Source organism: Melospiza georgiana, chromosome 2 (assembly GCF_028018845.1).
Source record: "Melospiza georgiana isolate bMelGeo1 chromosome 2, bMelGeo1.pri, whole genome shotgun sequence".
Lineage (NCBI taxonomy): Eukaryota > Metazoa > Chordata > Aves > Passeriformes > Passerellidae > Melospiza > Melospiza georgiana.
In genome coordinates this window covers 70,496,567-70,518,521 of record NC_080431.1, presented here as the reverse complement: position 1 = coordinate 70,518,521, position 21,955 = coordinate 70,496,567, and the positions used below count along the sequence as shown (strand labels likewise).

The following is a 21,955-nucleotide window of genomic DNA, read 5'->3' as shown; positions in this document are numbered from 1 at the left end:
AAGAGCAGTATGATTTTGCAAAATGTCTTGTCACCTAGATGATATTTTTTTGGGACATTTCCTAAGTGGTTTAAAATATTCTATCAAGTATATGTATTATATTCTATCAAGTATATGTTTACACTGGGCTTTGCCAAGATGGTAACACAGATATCCTCTTGGAAGAGTTTAAGCTGTAAAGCAAGGGAGTGATTTTCTAGAGAGCTACGTGGGCATGTTAATTGCCAAGGTTAATAAAAGAGAGATCTCCACGCACCTTAATTCTTAGATGTCCAAATGGAAAGACTTTTATGAGGACTCTAATTTCCAGGGATGCTTGTAAAAAGGTAGCTCACTTTGGGCACTCTAAAATTGAATATATTCAAATCAATTGCAGTCTTAATAAATAGATTAGAAAATGATGAGAGGTACTGGCCAATTCTTTTCCTCTCTCTGATAATGCTGGATTTTACCTTAGTGTTATGTAATTTTAAAAAAACCAATGAAGACAACAAGATGCTATTTTTAGAAATCTCAGACATGATCAAGGAGTTAAAATAATTTTTTTTAAACAGGGTTTTTATAAGGATGTCAAAACCACTAACCCCTCCTCTGCCCTTGTATGCCATATCACCTAGTCTGCAAAAAGAAGGACTGAAAAGCAGTCTAAAAACCACCAACTGGCTCTAGCCTGGACAGGTAAGTGAGTAATTTACTCACTAACCAAAGGATTGGCAAAGGTCCTGCCATGACAGCAACCTTCTCCCTGCTCTACATATCCTGGCTCTCTACCTATCCCAGTCCTAACCTGCTGGAAAGGAGGAGCTTTGCTCTGTCCCTTCCTTATTTATAACTTGTTGGGAGCTGGGAGGGAGGGAGGGGTGAGCTGGCTGTGGTGCACCCTGCAGCTGCCTGCCGGTGCCAGCCTCGCAGTCAGCACCACAGATGCCTCCGGAGCAGCGCGGGGGCCGCCTCCGCGCCCTCGGCTTCCTCTGGCTGTGCGCGCTGGTGGAAGCAAAGACCAGAACCTACTACCTTGGGATTGTGGAAGAGAACTGGGACTATGCACCATCTGGGAAAAATCTGATCACAGGGCAAAGCCTCCTAGAGGACAAGTAAGTGACTGGGGGCTTGGGTAAGCTGGAGGTGTACCAGCAACGCCAAAACAAAATCGGTTCATGTGGCCATTCTGCGGCAAATGTCTTAAGATGGCCTTTTCCTTGTTTTTATTCTGATGATGTCACAGGTGGGAATTCAGTTTCAAGGCAAGACTAGACTTTGATTTCTCTTCCATTGTGGTTGATTAAGCAAGGGGATAGTTAGCATGCATTTGAAGAGTTAATATTTTTTAAAAAGGTATCAAGTACGGGCTCAAAATCCCCTACCTGTATTTCGTAGAGATGGCGGTATCCCTGGGTCTTGGTATCAAAAAGCAAACTGCAGGTTTGCTATAACCAAGCACAGTCTTTGCTGTAAAACACAAAACCCTGTTTACTGGCATTTTATGAAATTTTAAGTATTTCCCCTGATAAAATTTGGGAAACTTGGTAAGATATCATGACATACAGATGTGTATGGTACCTACGAATGGGATACAAGTCCCTATGGTCAGAGAGAATTCCTGGTGATCTCTGAAACTGGGGAGGGCAGGTGAGTGCTGTGATGGATTCTGCCTTGGCCAGTGAAACGTGGCTGGGGCTGGCTGTGTGTTCCTCCCAGAGCAGGAGAGCTGGCCTGGATGTTCCATGGAGATGGCTCCGATGCCTGGTGCCTCTCTAAAGAATCATTTGGGTGGAAGGGACCTCTAAAGGTCCTCTTGTTCACCTTCCCTGCCATGGTCAGGGTCATCTTCAACTAGGTCAGGTTGCTCAGAGGCACATCCAAGGTGAATTTGAATGCTTCCAAGGATGGGGCATCCACCACCTCTCTGGGCAATGTGTGCTGGTGTTTTACCACCTTCATTGTTAAAAACCTTTTTCTTACCTCTGAATCTACTCTCTTTTTGTTGAGAACCATTGCTTCTTACATCATGGGATTCAAATGTGTGGGAATATTTTTAAGATTTCATTGATATTTTGACACACTAGAGGTATTTTGGGGATCTCTCCTCAGTGTCTAGGTTTGGGATTGGAGTGGGAGCTGTGAGGAAGTGAGGAGGTCCTGGTCTCTGTCCCAGGTTTGGAGGCTCACTGGGAGCTAGATGCTGCCTCCCAGAAGCTAGAAATGGAAATGTGCTCTCTGACTTTTCAGGAAATCCCAAGCAAGTCTGCACATGTCTCTAGTGGTAAGTAATTTCAGAATCACTCTCAGATGAATTTCACAAAAGAAACTATTTTGTCACAAGAAGGAGATGAGAAAGACTTTTATTTTTCAACACAAATTTATGCTTATGCTCTTAATAGCTAGAGGTCCCAGATGGCATCCAAGTCAATAGCTATTACATTTATAGGTAGAATTAAGGTTAATAGTTTGTTCCCAGCCCATGAAAACAAGCTTTACTGGCAAAACTGTTCTTAATTTATATTAAATGCTTGAATTTCTCACTTTCCTAACCTTTGTAGCAAAGGATAATTTTCTCCACTCGATAAACTAGAAGATCTCTTACTACAGAGCAGTACAGCATTAACTAAAGAGCAGCTACTTATAAATCCACTTCAACTGAGAGGTATTCAATAGATAGATACCACAGAATGATTGGAATCTGTTCTGTAAATTGTACTTTTGAGGCTGTGTGCACTTTGTGCTCCCTGAACATCAAGAGGCACATTTACTTTTAAGTTTGTGACATAAATGCATTTTTTTTTTACTAAATGGCAACACAGGGATGGAAGATACTTTATGTCTTCAGTCATCATGGCAATGTAATAATTACAGAATGCTAATTATAAAAGGTTTACCCACAGAGGATTTTAATCTAGACTGCACATTCAAAGCTGGAGAGATGTTTGTCACAAACTCCCTACATGCAAAATAATTAAGTGATTTTTGTTATTTTACTCCATTTTTAAATCCTGTTGAATTGAGCCAGTATTAAGTGCTGTATTCTGGAATAATAGTATCTGCATAGGCATGTGGGTTAAATGGTGAACCAGAAATAGCTATTTTGACTATTCAGCTCTTTAGGATAATCTCTAATGTAAATTTAAAACAGTATAATAATGGGCTACTTTTCAGCTAATTAATTGGTTCCTACGGATATTATAAAAAAAGTAGTTCATTAGCAAAGTTTAAGGATCAGTTTCCAGGTAGGGATGGGAATGCCTTTTGAGCCATCTTTGTTCTGCAAGCAGCAGCACTCAGGCTCGCTGAGCCAAGCACTTCTCACCTTGTGAAGCAGCCTCACAGCACCCATCTGATGGGGCACTATCCCAGTTTTATTGAGAGCCAAGTGAAGATAAAGAGGTTGCAGACAAGCTGATTATCTTTAAAAGAATTGATGCATACACAAAAAGGAATGTTCCCTTTGATTCCAGCTAGCCCACAGAGATATAATCAAAACCTCTTTTTCCTCAGTACTTAATGAAAATCCTGAATTAGCAAGTGTGCAACGGAAAGTGTTACATTACCTGGATCAGATAGCGACATTTAAGAGATGATTTTCAATGGTGCTTGCCAAAGTCAATAACATCTTCCTCAACCTTTAGTTTTTAGTAGTAAAGAAGATAAAGGGAGCTTTGGTAGCTGATGCATGGAGCTAGACACCAGGTTCTGGCACAGACACAGCTCTGCTGCTCAGTTCCTGCTGTGCTGGTGCTGAGCGAGCTGCCTCTGGAGCCAGGAGTCCTGGTGCTGCATCAGAACCTGCCTGGGTGGGTGTGAGCTGAAGACTGCCTCTCATCAGAGCTGATTAGCCCAAATGAGCCCTGTCTTAGCAGAATTATTCTGCTTGGATGATAATTTTTATTATGTCTAGTCTTACTGCAGTGCTTCAGAGCCAGCCTGCTGCTTGCGCAGGCTAAGTATCTTGCTGGACATCAGTAATTGTAAAGCAAAAAGACTAATGAGGTTGTTCACCTCTTCCCTTTGTCTTGTCTAAGCTTAAGGCCTCAAGCTGTTCTACTAACTCTCATAATTTGGAGTGTTGTGAGTAAAACCAAGACATTTCACTCTCTGTTCTCCCTTCAGAAATTAAACTTACATTTTCTGGAGCACACAGGGCTTTGGAAATCGCAGGTCCAGATGATGGCCACTGAGTGTAGGTGAGCTGTGAAGGTGGTCAGCATCCCTTCCCACCAGACACAGCTGCTGGAAGAGCTGACATCATTAAACCATGCTCGACTAGACACACAGGGTGCAAGTGCTGACAGTGCTGCTGGATGTGCTGCAGATCCCAGTGGGATTTTGTGAGTTAGGGTATGGGTATTGCTGCTGCAGGAGGGTGAGCCTGGATGTTTTCTGTTTTCTTTAATGGTCATGTGGAAAATGGCCTTCTAAGAGGAAAATATACTTAAGTGTTATGGTTTGACATCCACCAGTTATTCTTTCCCCACTGAAACTCAGCCCTCAGGATTAAAGTTTAGTTGATATCCCCTTGAATTTACCTTGAAATGAGTTTATATGATGAATGCTTAAATCTTGCTCTGCTGGTGGTAGATGTTAGTAAATTTTGCCTGATGGAGCAGCTCCTCTCCTCTTTAGGCCACCAATCCTACATTTATTTATCTGGGCCAAGTCTTGCACCCACCAACACTAACGGGTGGTTTTTTTTTAGCATAGCATCAAACACAGTTTGTGCAATTTGCCTGTGAGGAGATCCCACCCAGAGGAATGACGGTGAAACTGTCGTCACAGATGCTGCACTAATGGCTGAGTCATTATGAGGCCAAATAACCCAATTGCAACAGCAGAGATGATCATTGTGGGAAGGGTCAACATCAAAAGGGTATTTGAGGTGAAACCCTGGCTCTAATGAAGCCTGAGAGGAGCTTTGTTACTGACTTCAGGGGCAAGTTTATTGTAGGAGGAAAGCTATCATACCACACCAGTGACACCACAGAGCCTCATCTAAGATTTCATGGATTTTATTGACCTCTGTGTCCCATGTGGGTCAGAAAAAGCCTAAAAACATCCTTTGAGGGCTTTATGTCTCTGTCTTTTGAGAACACTCAGCTTTGTTGTTTGACGCTTTGTGGTCAGGGCGCCATTTAGAAAGGTGAGTTGGCACAACTGGTTCCCCTTCCCTGGCCGTCCCTCAAGGACAGATATTACACTGGCCTGAGCATGGAGTCAGGGTTTCTTGGGAGGGTTACCTTCAACAGGTTACATGACCCAGGGGTTAAAACAATTGTGGTAGTCTGAAGCCCAGTCCTGGCACTGTCCTGGTTTACTTCAGCCACAGGAAAAATCAGGAACTTTGAGGAAATAAAATGGTTATAGACCCAAACCCAGAGTGTGTAAAGAGGATAGAGAGTAAAGAAGGTTTCAGCATCTACAGATTTTAGGGAATAAACTTATAAAGATGGTTGTTTAAACCATAATGATGGTTATGAGTGTAAAGTCTATGGGACTTCAATGGAACAACAACAATAAAAAGAAATTTTTCATTTGCATGCATTTGCACCCGGGAGTGTACAGTAGGTATTGGGAGTGTTCACCACAGGAGAAAATTTGGGACTCCACATCTAGTAGTTATCCTGAGCGCTGTTTTTCATCCCTCAGTGGTGATTACAGCAGCAAACAAACTCGGCTCCTCAATCTGCGAGGATCTGTCTCCAGGCTACTGAAGAGCTGTTTGCTTGGCCATGCACAAGGTGTCTTCTCATTTCTCAGTGCTCACTGTCACACCATGCTCATGTAAGCACCTCTTGGAAAACACAACCTCTGTTAGGTTGTAGCCTTCAGATCAAAGGTAACACAAACACATTAAAAATTATGGCAAAACACGTCTTCTCTGTGATAAAAAAAATGAGTGTAGAAATTGCACTTCACACACAGATCTACCTGGAAATGGCAGATTGTCTGCATGTCTAGTCTTGATCTGAAGTAGAATCTACGTGACACTCTTGTTTTACTCTTTCTCTCTGTGGAAGAGTTGTATTGCTTGTCATTGCAGGGAACTGGATGTCTATAATGATGTTTACACTTGTTTTCAAGAACTAGAGTTTGTTCCCTGTTAATAATTCACTGTTCCACTCAGATGCATTTCCAACTTTTCTTGGAACTTTGGAAGTGCTGAGGGGGGTCAAGCACCAAAATGAAATCACACACAGAAATGAAAGCAGGATTTGCATGTCTTTCTCAGTCAGAACAAGACTTTTAATGCCAATTATCTCTGTATGTAACCTCAAGACTGGCCTGACTGCAGGAGATGAAAAGGAATTTAGGAAGTTTGCATGGGTACTGCCCCAGAGGATGGAGTATTCCCCTTTACTGTAGGAAGAAAGGCGGTCTGAACATCATGACTTTATGGACATGAAGTGCAGGCTGACAACTGAGTTGGAGGGAAATAGTTAAAATTTAGAGGAGCAGCTCTTACATCTGCAGATCATAAAGATGGAAGAGGTTCAGACAGTACCATCACAAAGCCACCAGGAGTATGAAGCAGTTTGAAGTGATCAGGAGAATATGAAGAGGCAGGGAGAAGCTTTGTCTTGTGACAAAAGAGGAACGACAGACAGGAAACATTTTGGCATTCAGTCCAGTGTGGATATTCCTTCTGCAAAAGGACTGTAAGCACTGTAATGTGAAGTACAGCAATACTTGTAAAGAGGCAAGGAGCTACCAGCTATTTGGGAAGGCTGAGGTGGGCCCCCAAAATTCTCCAGGATGAAATGGGACAGCCTGGGCCCCTAGAATGGGACTCAGAACAACCTGAGTGCTCTGTTTTCAGGTACTGAGGGTGACCAAAAGGATGTGCTGAAAATACATCTCTGCACACACAGATCACCTACACTGTGAGTGGCTGCAGCTGATACCCACTGCACCCATTTGAATAGTCCTTCTTTCAGAAAGTGCCACTAAAAGACTTCTTTTCCTGACTTTTAGACGGCTTTAAGTAGGAGGCAACCACAGATCCAGATATCATAGCATAGCTTTAGGCACTGGCACTTTCTGAGTGCCTAAGCCTAGAGGGTTTTCTCAGAGGCTTTGAGAAACTAACTGACTTTGATCACTAACTGGATTTTGGGATCACAGTCTATGCATTAAAAGAGGCTAGGCTCATGTAAAGTATTTGACAAAGCCTGACTAAGAAGTGTATTTTTCTGGGGTACAATTCTCCTTCTTCAGAAGACACAGCGCACAGGGGTGTTAGGAGAGAGTGTGCAGTGTTGTCTGGACATAAAGACACTGTCATCATAATGAAAGCATGGTGCCACTGCACCAAAATGTTTGGTGGCTGGTGAAATTGGAAAAAAAACTGAGGAAAAATATCTCCTGAAAATAGTGACTTTCTGAAAAAAATGGATTTGGTATTTTTCTAGAGAAAATTTCTTACAATCTATTTTAAAAAATCAATTCATAATTCAAATTAGGACATAGCCATGTGAATACATTGCCATGAGGTAAGGAAGCATGTGCATTTACACTGCACTCCTACTGACACCACCTCCTACTCTGTGGCAAACACTCTGGTAGCAGCTCTTCCCCCAGGCGATAGAAGGTATCTTCTCCTTGGTGACTGTGGTGTGACTTGCCAGGTCTTGCTATGTCCACAGACTACAGACGTGCTAATTCACTGAAAATTCAAATTTCCTGGCAACTCATTCCTTAACCCTGTTTTTGGGGTGTATTTATCTGGCATACATTATTCTGTGAAGAAGCAGAATGAGAAGCTTCTGTCCCTTCCCCTCCATCCTACCCCACTGTTTCTGCCCTAGCAATATTGGCAATTGCTGCCAAAACTTGTGGCTTCTTATAAAGTGCACATTTCAAATGAGAAAGTGTACTTTTTGGAGTCTTCTATATCTGGATCACTTCAGGGGTCTGTTTTAGACAGTGATTGTGGAGGTGTAATGACCACAAGTGGGGGATGTTTTGTGTTATGGTCTCATAGAAATCACAGAATCATAGAAAGGTTTGGGTAGAAGGAGATGTGGATGTTGTGGTGGAGAACTTAAAGCAAATAATGCCTTTCAACTTAGGTGACATCCTCCACTTTGGTTGCTTGCACTTCACAAAGGAATCTAAACAAAATTTGTGAAGCAAGTGAACTGACCAGTCAAAGTCTCACAATAAATATGAAATTGCTTTATTTCTGCCAGTGATACTTCAGAAAAATTTAGTTTGACTTTTTGAGGAAGCATGAAAGTCCAATCGATCTTAAGGCGATGAAAAAGCTCATGGTCAATTATGGTGAAATCTGTCATACAATCCCCTGCTTGCTGTGTAGCAAAGGGTTTAACTTCTGCCTTCATTGAATGTTTTAATTAGGGATGAAGATTGTATATCATATTTACCAGGTGTAACACGGAGAAAATTAGAAAAAGGATTTTATATTATCAGAGATAGGATGAATTGGGTCATCAGTATGATGTTATAGTTAAAAGGGCAAAATTCATTCCCAGTTATGTAAGAAATATTGACTGGGAACATCTCTGGCCCTAGCTGGAATACTTGCCTATTGTGTGTGTTCTTTTCTTCAGACTTCAACAGAAACAGAGAAATGTTTGCTTTCAAAAGAGAGCTTTGCGTAAGGTTTGTGGCCGAAAGAGTGTCGGTGTGCTTGGTTTGTCCAGAAGAAGGGTAGGAGGCAATTTAGTCAATTAACTAAAACCTATGCAAGTGTCTGCATAAAAAATAAGTTTCTGATGGTACGTGGCTCCTTTGATCTGAGAGAGAACTTGACTGGAACCAGTGGTTGGAGTGTGGAGCTGGATGATATTAGACTGCAAATGCAATTTAGGCTTCGAAGGGAGCAGGTATTTAAACGTTATATTATGTTAACCACTGACCATATGGTGGGTTTTCCATCACTTGAAGTTGCTATAAACATAGACTCTGGAATGTGGAAGTTACACATTTCATGCAAAACGCATTTAATGCTACTCTTCCAGGGAGCTGAGCTGGTTGATTAGAATCTCTCTTATTGGCTTTTGAAAAATCTTAATTTGGTTTTATTTTCCTTCTGAACAAGTCATGCTTTCAGAGGTGAGGTTTCAAACCTTCAAAAGAGGGAGAAGCTGTTAAAATTGAGCAGCTTGAGGTTTGAGTGGCTGGTCCTCAATGAAGGCTTGGAGCAAGTGTGCTAAAGACCAGACCTGCAAGTGGGATGGTGGTTACTGTACAGAAAGGGGCTTGGGGACCTGATGTACTCCTGAGCTTTAATTCAATTCCACCAACCAGGGAATTATTTATCTGCACTGCAAGCACCAGTTATTTGATAGGCTTAAGATAGGCTTACTTAAGACCAGTTCTTAAGATAGGCTTACTGTCTCTCAAATTTTCCTTTCCCAACACCAGGTTTGCAAGCGTGTATGCGACAAGAGGAGCCAACCGGATAGGACGTGTGTACAAAAAGGCCATTTTTAGGCAATTCACAGATGACACTTATTCCCAGGAGATCCCCAAAGCAGCATGGCTGGGGTTCCTTGGCCCAGTCCTCAAGGCAGAAGAAGAGGATGTCTTTATCATCCATCTGAAAAACTTTGCTTCCCGCCCATACTCTGTGCACCCACATGGGGTCTTCTACGACAAGGACTCTGAAGGTAAAATCTGGCTTGCCTTTTCCTCTCTTTTTCCGTGGAGTAACTAACATCATGGCTACAAGTCTGACTTGTCCCAGTATTCATTGTTACTGACATTGACATCAGAGGACTTTAGATCACCCTCTCATAAACTCATCAGTAATTGCAGCTGATGACTAAAACCAGGAACAGCCGCATCTCAAAACTTTTTGCCACAAACTTTCGACACCTGGGATAAACCCAGTACTGAAACAGGTTGGATGGGTCTTTTTGCCTGAATTATTTTTCTGAATCATAACTCACCAAAACATCTTACCTCCTTCTTTCTGCCTCTAGTCTATTTGAACAGATGGAGTTCTTGCAACTAAATGTTTTCCTCTCTTTTAGCCTATAGCAGACATGATCTAATTTTCAGAATCCCAGACCTATGCATGTGTATTTTTGTGTAGAGGATTGTGTGGATGTGTCTACATGTGCCTACAGTCAGTATTCTCATCTGTTTCCTGTGAAAAAATACACACTGCTAGATGACAAAATTATAGATGACTGATAAGAGTGAAGAGACTAGGAAGAAATGGAGCCTGTTAATACATTTTTAAAAAGTTCATCTACCAATAAAAAATGAATTTTAACTCCCAATATATTTGTGGTGAGATTGACAGAAATTCTGAGTTTTTTCAAAATTTCTCAATGATTCTGTATTTGTGAATGCTGCTATTATTTTATAAATACAAGTTAAAATAGAATAAATTACACATTTATTTAACAAATGCAACTAGGGACAGCTAAAGTCTTCCTTTTTCCTTCTTATGTATTAGGAGCACTTTACCCTGATGGAACTGGCGGTAAAAGCAAAGAGGACGACTTTGTTGTTCCCGGTGGAAATTACACGTACACATGGCCAGTAAGGAAAGATTATTCCCCAACTTTGGCAGACTCAAACTGCTTGACTTGGATTTACCATTCTCACATTGACACACCAAGAGATATTGCATCTGGTTTAATTGGGCCTCTGCTGGTGTGTAAAAAAGGTACTGAGCTAGCAACACTGATAGAGCAAGCCCCTCTGCCAAGCTTGGCATCTTAACAGTCATTTTTGCTTACAGGTTTAAACATGATGGTCTAGAGTCTATCCCTACATAGCCCATAAAAAGGGGCAAGGAATAGATGGGCCATTCCAGGAGCATCCCAGGGTAGGTATTGTAGCTCTGGGACACCCCCCTTCCTGCTCCCCTTTGGCTTCAGATAGATTTGCCTCGGCTGGTGGAGGGACTGCAGCATGCTCTGTGACCATCCCGTCGTGGCCGAGACCAGAAATAAGTATTCCCAAACTGGGGAAGTTTCAGGAACAACAAAGGACTTACTACTCAGGAAATCAAATTAGAGCTGGGTGGGTGAATTTGGCTTTAGCATTTACATATTTGAAAGCACAATCTTTGTCATTTTTTCCACATAGAGAGTATGTATTTATTTTTGCTTACAAGTTATATCTTACAACCTTATGGGGATGTGCATGGAACAGCCTGTCCTGTGTATTTTACAGCCTGCTAATGTTGTCCTGGATCTCTTCATCAGCTAAGTCATTGCCACTTCTTCCCCTGGGCACGTGTAACTCTGCCACTCCTTTTCAGTAACTCCCAGAGTACAAAATCAGCCCTGATTTCATACGCAGTACTTCTAAGTGAAGTAGGTTTTATATATGAAGAAGAGAAAGACTTTAATGTGGAAAAGACAAGCCCGGTTTCCAGCTTAACTCACACAATTAAAATGTCTCCGATTTACATTCTCCTCGAGAGCCTTTGAAATCCACAGAACTGAATATATGACACTGAACTGATAACTACAAGATAACACGTGAAGCTAGGAGACAGCATATTCCAAACAATCCTAGCCTGAAAGCCAGATTATCTACATGTTTGGCCTTTAATCATGAAGGAGGATATCTACATGACATAGTCCTCCAGCTGGTGGTGGTGGACACAGGACTGAGAGCAAGACTCTCTGGGAGCTTTCTCCCAGAGAAGGCAGATGAAAGGACAGTTTTCATGGGATCAGTGATAGACTGATTGGAATGAAGGCTACACTTGCCAGTGGATAATAACAGACTACTCAGTATCACCAGTCCTACGATCTCAGGTTCCTCCCCATATAAATATGGGGATAAAGATGTTGAACTTAGCTGGAATAAATTCTGTTCATCTTGTTTTCAGCCTTTTAAAATTTAAGTACCTAGTCCTAGATAACTCTCGTGGGCTCCTTGCCAGTCTGTGGACAGTGAGCCACATTTAGAGGGCCACTCTGGGGGTATGATTGAGAATTCACTTCAGTGCTACAGAAATGCAGGCTACCACTCACCACTTCCTAATTCATTGTTAAAAAAAACACATGAGTCACTGGTTTCTGGATAGATCCAGCTCATGACCTGGCTCACTGTGCAGGACCACAGATGCTAAATGACATTGACTAAGGGGACAGGATTGTGTGCAATGGGCCAAAGAGTGGGGAAATGGGACAACAGATATTGGCAGGTGCTTGTGCTCATGTCAGACCAAAGAGATACTGAAATATCAGCTTGACTTAGCTTAGCTTTGCCTTCTGGAGGCACTCACCTGTTCAAAGTCTGATGGAGCGAGGTCAAAATGCCTTAGAAGAGCAAAATTAGGTGAAATTCATCCTGCCCCGCAGACTGTAGGCAAAGAACTGTATTTCCTCGAGTGTGCCAAGGTTATTGTAATTTTTAAATTCAATCCCACCCAGGCTTTTTTTATCACTTTCCTTTTCGTTTGCAATTTAGGAACTGCAGATGAGACCACAATAGAAGGGACTGGTGCTGCTAATGCTTTTGCCCTGATGTTTAGCATTGTAGATGAAAACTTCAGCTGGTACCTCGATGAGAATATAAACACCTTCTGCTTAGAACCAGACACAGTTAACAAAGAGGATGAAGGTTTCCAGACCAGCAACCGAATGCATGGTGAGAAGGACTTTTGAATAAATGGTGACCTACAGCAGTAACCAGGCTCTTTTCAATACAGGAGAACCCTGTGATGTCTGTCCTTTATCTGTGTCAGCAAGGAATGGGTCAGAATGTTGAAGTAATGTACTGATAAAAACCTCTCCCTAAAAACAGAATGACACTTGCAGAAAGGAGATTTGGCTTTCAGGCCCAGCTCTGACATTTGTTTAACATTTTATCTTAGGCAACAGATTTTTGTCCAGCTGTGAAAAGAGCAAAGAAAGTTGCAGGGCAATTTCAGGTGTGTGTATTGAAAGAATTCTCAAAAGGCTTGTGGATGTTGGGCTGGCTGGTATAACCACTCCTGCCCTTCAGAGATATACTGGCCAATGGTGCTTTGTGTTATTTGGACATTTGGTGTAAGAAGATAATTCCAGATATTTCTGTATATTTTGTTTGTTCCAGGGAGCCTAGGAATTAAAATATTTTGCAAAATATGAGTCTCATTCTCCTAGCGTCCTGATATATTCTCAGATGTAGAAGCTAAGGAAGACAGAGCTGACTACACTGATTTGGCTGATAAAATTTTCAAATCTAAATTGCTTGTGCCTGGCATATAATGGTATATTTATGATGTAGGATAAGAGGAAATAGATTTCAGCCATGCTAAATAGCTGCAGAACAAGTTAACTTCATTATCAGGCCTTTTGGTGATGACTTGGCCTTTGCAACATCTTGATATTACCCAGGATGTTTTTCACAGACACAGACAGATAATTTGGGACATTTGATCATACAGAGCAGTAAGACATATGTTCAAAATGCTACTCCTTAGCAATGGGACCGGAGTCACTTTTCTTTCACCTCTCATAAAGTCTCATGCTTTTGTTTTTAGCAATTAACGGTTATATATATGGCAATCTCCCCGGCTTGGAGATGTGTGCTGACACTTCCATGTCCTGGCACTTGTTTGGCATGGGGGCTGAGATAGACATCCACGCTGCTTATTTCTACGGGCACACGTTCACCAGCCGAGACCAGAGGGCCGACGTGGTCGGTCTCTTCCCAGCGACGTTCATCACGGCGGAGATGACCCCGGGCAGCCCCGGGAGGTGGCTGATAACCTGCCAGGTCAATGAGCACCTACGAGGTACGCTGCCATAGACCTCCCTCATCAGCCTCTGCTTTGTTTGGAAGGGAAAACTGGGAGATGTTTCCAGGCAGAGCAGGATTTGGCGCTTTTTTTGCGTGACTTTGCAACTGTTTCGCCAGATAAACATCATGATCATGAGTTTAGTCACCAGAAATGATACGTGTTGGGCCAAATCTTCAGCTAATATGAATGACTTGGCCATGTAACTCATATGAGGAAGACTTGCTAGACCCAGCACTGTCCCCATGATTCCTAGGTAAACCCGAGATTTTGATGAGCAATGAGAGGAGTTTTCAATACTCATTTTTCAACATAGTTTTTTTGTTGTAGATAAGTACTTGCATGTTAAAAAAAAAATCATGCCAGCTGAACACTTTGTAGCTTTTTGCTTTATGGAAATCAGGCAAAACTTGGCAGTGTTCTCAGAAACCATTATGTACAGGGATTTGATGATGATGCTGTGATATTTGTGTGGTGCAAGACCCTGAAAGTGTGAATCATAAACTAGGAGTCACGGCAGCAGGCAATCTGTAGTTATCACAGCAGAGACTACTTGGGAGAATTTTTCACATTGATTCCAGTGGGCTTTGCATCAGGCAAAACAGACTCGATTCTGGCGAGCAACAAATAGCTTCAGCAGAAATAACCAGTCTGTATTTCAGTGGAAGTCACGGGGAGATGATGCTATTTGGGAGATATCTGCAGGCACTCTGACCTCCAAAATCAGTCTATCATCATTATGGAGATTAAGAAATTGAGTAAATAAGTCCACTAAAGAGTGTCATTCATGTCTATGAGTTTCACCTATTGCATAAAGTGTACCACCTTGCAAAGGAAGGGCATTGGTATCTGGCCGGTTGTAAGCAGAGAATATATTTTGAAATAGAAATTTACTGTAGTAACTGCTTCCAATCCATGTAGCTCCCAGAGAGTTTTGAATTTACATTTGTATCCATGAGATTGCTGACTCTGCAGGTGGTCAGGCACTGTCTCCAGACTCTTTCTTCTCCCAGGTGGCATGGAGGCGCTATACGATGTTCAGATCTGCCAGAAAAACCTGTCTCACTCTTCCCCAATCAGTCATAAGAGAAGATACTACATTGCTGCTGAAGAAGTGCTCTGGAATTACGGGCCTGACGGTTATGATAAATTCACTGGGCAGGGTTTGAACGCCACTGGCAGGTAAGATTTCTTGTCAACTCCCATTGTGCTTTAATTTCAGGAGTCTGTGTGCCACTGCCCCAGTGATTCACATGGGCTAGGTCCTGCACTGTCATTAGTTTTAATTGAAGGGGGCAGGGAGGAATGGATTTAAACAGCCTAGTCAGGAAGCTGGATGCATAACTGTGATGCTTCAAGGTGCCTTCTGGAAGCACTTATCTTACTCCATTAAATCCATGGGGAAAGTGAGGCACGCCAAGTTCAACACAGTTAATGACCCTTCATCAAGACTCTTCAGGCAGCTTTCACACTTACAATCAGTGCAGTTCAGAGGTGCCACAGTGGCAGAGTTTTCCCCCCTGACATGACTGATGGAGACAAATTGCATTATAGTGTCTCCCAGAAAAGCCAACAATGATTAGACACACATTGTGCACAGTTCTTGCCTAAGGTAAGTTGATATAAATGTCTTCCTAAGAAAATCAGGGTTAAACATAAAAGTCTAATGTACAATGAATGCTCATTTGTTGGCTAATTCAAACCAGTAATACCTTTCTTTGTGTGCTAGAAAAGTGTATGCTGATTAGTAACTTGGGGGGATAATTTCTCCTTTGTCGGGAGTAATAATTTTTTCTGAAATGAAGGGTTCTGCTTGAACTTTCAATTATTTAACCAGTCTGATTTGCTAATTCCACAGTGAATCTGCAACATATTTTACACAAGGGACTGACAGAATAGGAGGGCAGTACTGGAAAGTTCACTATGTGGGATATACTGATGCAACGTTCAGTAAGAAGACGTGGTCAGAGGACATGAAGCACCTGGGAATACTTGGTACAGTGAATATTTTCCCCTCCTGTCATTACATCAGGTTTGAATGTAGAACCATCTGGACTGAGAGGGGAATTAACTGCAAGCAACTCTCTCTTCTTTTGGTGGAAGTATGCTGGAGACCAGTCCTAATACCTTCCCTCACTTTGTTTTTTAAGGCCCTGTTATAAAAGCTGAGGTGGGAGATACAGTACTGGTTACTTTTGCCAACAAAGCCAGAAGAAGCTACAGCATTATGGCCCATGGTGTAAGCTTCAGCAAGCTGTCAGAAGGTGCTCCCTACTTAGATGGTAAGTTTTGGCTGCACTACTGGATCATCACCTCTAGAATACTTGAGCCCAAAAATCTGCTGCTGAGCTGTGCAGGTTTGCCTTTTCATGGATGCTAAGGCACAGAAAGGATGATTTGATTAGTTTGCAAGTAACCTTCATGTCACAATCAACGGGACTCCACAGTCTGCAAATGTGAAGGTTCTTGTCCTTGGATATGTGCCAGATACGATACCTAAAACTAGCTGAGGCCTATGTTGAACAAAAGTCCCAAGCACAATCCAATTTCTATTAATTCTTATCTAATATTTCTCAATTTCAAGGAGTGGATCTCCTCTGGACACGCTCCAGAAATGATGACTCTCAGGATCTGGCATGATGGCCCTGCTATAGTTATCCACATGTTCTCAGCTGCATCACTCCCAGTTCTCTAATCCAGGCTGGCCATTGCCCTTGCTTTACTGTCAGGATAGTCAGTTTCAAAAGGCAGCTTTATCTGATTTCCCTGGAACATATCACAAAGCAGTGATAATCCTTATTCATTCTCATAGACACATACATGCTGAAATGGAACATTTATTAAATTCTTCCTCTCATTTTGTGCAAGGACAGGGTCTAAGTTTGACTATTGAATGTTAAATATCATGTTAATTGGTAGGCATCTTTTACAGTCAGTGACAAGAAGGCCCTCTGGAGATGTGATTCTGTCTCCACCAACCACAAAAGTCTAGAGTTTGAGTTAGGGACTAAGCTTGAGATGGCCCAGTTAAGGTGAGGTGAATCCCATTTATAGCATCTACAGAGATAATTCTGTGGTCTCTGAAAAAGTGCATTTTCAACACTGAAGAGGAACGTACTTTTCTTGTTGTCTGAAATGCTTTGTTTCCACTACAACGCATCAAAAGAAACTCATGGGACATAATCCCTCTTTTGAAAATTGTGCTGAGAGAGAATTAGGTCAACATGTAAAACTCATCATACAACAAGATCAATGCAAAAGGCTTTATTAAATTGTTGTCTCTTGTTCCTGACCTTGTAACTCAACAAATTCGCCAGGAGGCAAAACATAAAAAGCATCTGGCTTGAGTTCAGCCTTGGAGTTATCTGCACAGATCCTAATGCCACCCATGTCAGAGATAGTTCTCCAATGGAAGTGCAGCTTCCTGCTTGCAGAGCTGTTGGGATTTCATTTATCAGTCCCTGGTAGCAGTGCCCTTCAGCACTGCACACTTCTGTGCGTAGCAAAATCTACCCAAAACTGCAATTCAGCAGCCAGCTGAGCTGGCACTCCTCTGGGTCTTTAGAGAGAAACCTGACTCTAGATTCATAAATAATCTGCCTGCCCCTTCTTCTCTCCTTTTAATTCTTGTGCCATGGATTTCCATTTCATCTATCTACAGGTGTATACATGCAGAAATCCTGTAGGTATACATGCAGAGCCTGTAAGCTTATGCTGAGGGTAAATAATTTTTCAGAGGTTGTCTAGTGCAGCTTACTCATGTGAAATACTGTAAATAAAAATACTTACATCTAGAGATATCTGCAGATATATGGGGTTTTTTTCAGTGCTCGCAGGAAATACCCTTGCATGTTGCATTTGGCACTTGTTAGTCTCAGAGGGCTTTTGACTCCAAGTCAATGTCTGCCTCATTGAGGACTGTTGCAGGATGAATCCAGTAGTATTGGATACTGTGCAAGCTATAGTCTGTTTTCTATTGCAGTTTGCAGCAAATAGCTATGCTCAGATGCAATACTGCTATTTTCACTTGTGTCTAAGTTTCTAAGATTTTCTTGGATTACTAGACACTGAGTGTGCTGAGAAAATATAGATAATGGGTGCTTAAGTGTCAAAGACAATCTAAATCCACCCTTTGCATAGCAGCAGACAATGGCCCAAATCCTTTAAAAGTAGCCTCCAACAAAGAACAATATCATCCACTCTGGAGATGCTGACAAAGGCTCCTGTGCATTGCTATAAAATCAAAAAGAAACAATTACCAGGATCAGATTTGTTTTGAATTTCTAAAGAGCCACAGCTCTAGCTCCACTCAATAATGTAACTGATTTGTTGATTCTTAATGAAAAGCAGAGTCTGAGTTTGTGCCACAGATGAATTCCATGATAGGGCAGGTAAGTTACAAACATTAGAGGAATCCATTTAAGCACCAGGATGAGCTCTGCATGTCTTGTCTGATTGAATATAATCCAGATAATCCAACGCAGCGTCGGAAGGTGTCTGAGTGGAGCAGATGAGCTTGTTCTGCGGGGAATTGGCTTGGTTGTCCCCATGGCACAGGCCTCGGATGAGATGTTCCCATGGCACAGCTGCCCAGACTATGGGATGGTGCTCCAGCTGTGGTGGCAGGGGGGGAGCTTCTCCGCAGAAATCTGAAGCTATGCCCAACTTCCATCTAACTCTTGTAGTCAGGGAGACAAAGCCTTCCTGTAATCTTGGTGCATCTCAACTTTGTCTCTCCAGGCTACCTGAAGCCAGGAGCCCACGTCAAGCCAGGTGAAACCTTCACGTACAAATGGAGGGTGCCTGAAAATGGAGGTCCAACAGAGAGTGACCCCCCGTGCCTGACCTACCTGTACTACTCAGCCACTGATGCTGTCAAGGACACCAACTCTGGCCTGGTGGGACCTTTGCTGGTCTGTCGGAAGAACACCCTGAATCACGACGGGACACAGGTGCCCAACGGGAATGTCTGCTTGTCCCTAAGAGCAGGGTGGTGCACTGGGGGCTCCCATACAGGCAATTTGCCCAGTTCCCAGCTCTGCTTACAGAGATTAAATAAATGTTACTCCTCAGGGTAAAAGCTGATCTAAGGGGATGGTTAAGAAGACAAAATCACCATTCCCTAATATCCTGGCTCTTTCTTAGCTTTTCTGTCTTTTGCATGCAAATAATAACTCTTTTCACACTCCGTAAAGGACACTCTATTCATCCTTCTGGCTGATGAAAAGGTGCCAACTCCTGTCTCTATGCAGACTTAGTATGAAAGTGGCTTCAGGGAAAAGAAAGCTTTGTTATAAAAACCTATTCATTTCTATTGAATAGTCTTTTTTTATGTCTTGTCTTCCCCCTCCTCTACAGAAAGGAATAGACAGAGAATTTTACCTTCTCTTTTCAATCTTTGATGAGAATGACAGCTGGTATCTGAACAAGAATATTGAAGCCTTTACTGGAGATCCAACAAAAGTGGATGAAAATGATGCTGATTTCATGGAATCCAACAAAATGCATGGTACAAAATATCTAATATCTGTTAATGATATCTGTTATTCAATCATATTAGGAAGATGAGTTGGTTTTATCATTCATAGCTTTTTGAACTGCACTGGAGAGTGAGCTGGAAAGCTGTCAGTCAACTTATGGCCAGCTCCTGATGCCCTTGGAGTGCACATTGAAACTCCAGTCACAATGGCCATGAGTGCATCCATCTACAAATACATTTGGAAAAAGGGAACAGAGCAGTGATTTTAGATACAGTACTTAGTTCTGTAAAAAGGCATAATGCCAGAGACAGGTGCAGAAGAAGCCAATGTTCACTAGTGTTTTAAATTTCACTGCTGGCCTTGGCACTGACTCAAGCAGTAAAATCTACCTGCCCTGCTGGGCAGTGACCACCTCTAAAAGAGGAGACACAAAGACTAGGGGATTGGCCAAAAATATTTTACAACATCATTTCTGGATGCAAGTATCTGACTTCAGCACGGATCTCCTCCAAGGTATCCCTGGGATGACAAACTTGAGCAAATCACATAACCTACCTTTGCTTTAGATATATATTTTTAGAGAACTCAGGGGCTTTCTGGACCTGTCTATTTTATTCTTCTTCTATGAGATGGAACTACCATACTGAAGTTTTGTTCTTTTATAGCACCTATCACACATTGATCACAGAGAACAATTTGAGGATTAGGGAGTTTTGCCTTATAACACCCTTGTAACTCAGACTCTTTATGGCCCTCTTCATAGCTTTAATGATGTGGTTATGCATTCTCCAGGCTGAAAGGAGGTACCAAATTTGTACACTTGGCTGGTGTCTGGGAGGTACACTCAAAAGCTCAGAGGAGGAGTGCTACATCACAATAGCAGAGAGCTATTACAAGATTTTACAGGCTAAAACCAAAGAGGTAGAAGTTCTGAGTTTATAGGAATAGCACTTAGATGTTAATTTGGTGTCCTCCAATCCTACTTTTGCTTCACAAAATGCCCCTTTAGTGACTTGCTGAGTCATGAGTCTTTGGCCAGGTGGGTGGTAGGAAGTTCTGTAATGCATTCTTGTGGATCTGCTGCTAACCATGATTTTTTCCTTCTCCTCCAGCTGTCAATGGCTACTTGTATGGCAATCTGCCAGGCCTGACCATGTGCAAGAATGACAAGGTCTCCTGGCACCTCATTGGGCTGGGCAGTCACTACGACATGCACGGGGTTCATTTCCAAGGAAACACCATTGACCTGAGAGGGACAACAAGGGATGGGCTGGCCTTGTTCCCTCATTTATCAGGGACAGCACTAATGCAGCCAGACCGTGTGGGTATGTTCATGAACTGATTTTGGTTGTGTGGCGCTTGCAGATACCAGTGAGCCAAATTAACAGACAGTGAGATGCTCTGCTCTGCACAAGGAGGCTGAAAGCCAGGAGAGAGACACTGGGGACCTGGCATAGCTGACAATTCAGGCTATGGATTAATTTTCTGGGAAGGTGTACATATTCATGTACACCAAAAACCAGAGGCTTTAATGACTTAGGGAAGGGTAGAGCAGCAGGCAGAGAGATAGCTAACATGATGCTCATAGAATTTTATAATTCTCCAAACAGACATTTTTAGAAAAGCAAATTCACTGCCAAGTGGATAGTCAGCATTATTTAAGGTATTTTAGGACTTCAACAAAGCTTTTCAGTAATAGTCTTTAAGAGTTTCTTCAGAAGCTTATACATTAAAGGTACTTTTAAATCTCATGGGTAATCCAGTGATTCATACTTCGAACCAGGAGAGTGTGAGTTGTTTTCTGGAGACACCAAATAATCTTCGTCATATAAAGTACAACATTACCTTGCTTTGTATTGATGCAACTCTGTGTAAATTAATAGAGTCATCAGGGTTGTACCATCCTGGGGCCATCCATGGCCAGGGCACCTGATAGAAATGTACATTGGAGTTGTGTATGTGCCAGGTTAGACCTCTGTTGCAGATGCTGTAAGACAACTGAAATTTTTCTAACACAAATCCCAAACATTTCCACCATCTGTCATGAAACTGCACTGTAGATCTCACACAAAAAATTTATTCAAAGAGATTATTAATTTTTGGCTAACCTTAAACCAGCAATAACATAAATTGAATGAATTATCAGATCTTTACAATCGTCAATGCTTGTGATTTTATTTTAATTACATATTATTTTATCTCTTTAATCACTATTGCCTCTGAGGTGCAAGAAATAGACTGAGATCTAGTCTGGACAGAGCTATGTTTTTAATTTTGATTATATCACTGACTCACATACAAAGCAGCTGTGAAAGTGCTTTCCTTCTTCACACAGTGCTAGCAGGTGGAGCTGTACAGGAAAACATTACAGTCAGCTTCTTCTTGAGTAAATGGGCAGGAGAGAAGGAGAGTATAAATATCAAATTCTGCCCATGAACATGCCAAAATATGCTCCCACAATCACTACCATTTTTGACCACCAGAGCTACCAAAAAAAAGGGCCCATGGTGGCTTGGCCTTTCATGGAGGGAGTGCAAAGGGTCAGAAAGTTCCAGTTTATCTCAACTGTGCAAATAGATAAATGGTTATAAGCAGGCATTCCTTTACGGTGGGTCTGTATCTGTATTGCAGAGCCCTTCTTCAACCTGATTACACCAGACAAACTGCAGGGGCTCCATGGAGAGTCCCTTGCACTGAAGGCTGGTTAAGTGGCTCTGTGCTCAGGGACAAGGAACCAGCACCTCTGAAACACACCCCTTGTTCC

General features: G+C 42.1%; 1 protein-coding gene across 1 annotated transcript in view; it reads left to right on the top strand.

Annotated features, from left to right (window-relative positions):
- The first annotated feature begins 924 nt into the window (after positions 1 to 924).
- HEPHL1 (hephaestin like 1) overlaps positions 925 to 21,955 on the top strand; it is a 32,719-nt gene continuing 11,688 nt past the window's right edge. The window contains exons 1-11 of the mRNA XM_058018439.1: positions 925 to 1,094; positions 9,379 to 9,623; positions 10,421 to 10,633; positions 12,397 to 12,576; positions 13,454 to 13,708; positions 14,725 to 14,893; positions 15,570 to 15,706; positions 15,862 to 15,993; positions 18,452 to 18,663; positions 19,070 to 19,220; positions 20,304 to 20,516. Of these exons, the coding sequence (XP_057874422.1) occupies positions 925 to 1,094; positions 9,379 to 9,623; positions 10,421 to 10,633; positions 12,397 to 12,576; positions 13,454 to 13,708; positions 14,725 to 14,893; positions 15,570 to 15,706; positions 15,862 to 15,993; positions 18,452 to 18,663; positions 19,070 to 19,220; positions 20,304 to 20,516 (2,077 nt within the window). The remainder of the gene's footprint in view (positions 1,095 to 9,378; positions 9,624 to 10,420; positions 10,634 to 12,396; positions 12,577 to 13,453; positions 13,709 to 14,724; positions 14,894 to 15,569; positions 15,707 to 15,861; positions 15,994 to 18,451; positions 18,664 to 19,069; positions 19,221 to 20,303; positions 20,517 to 21,955) is intronic.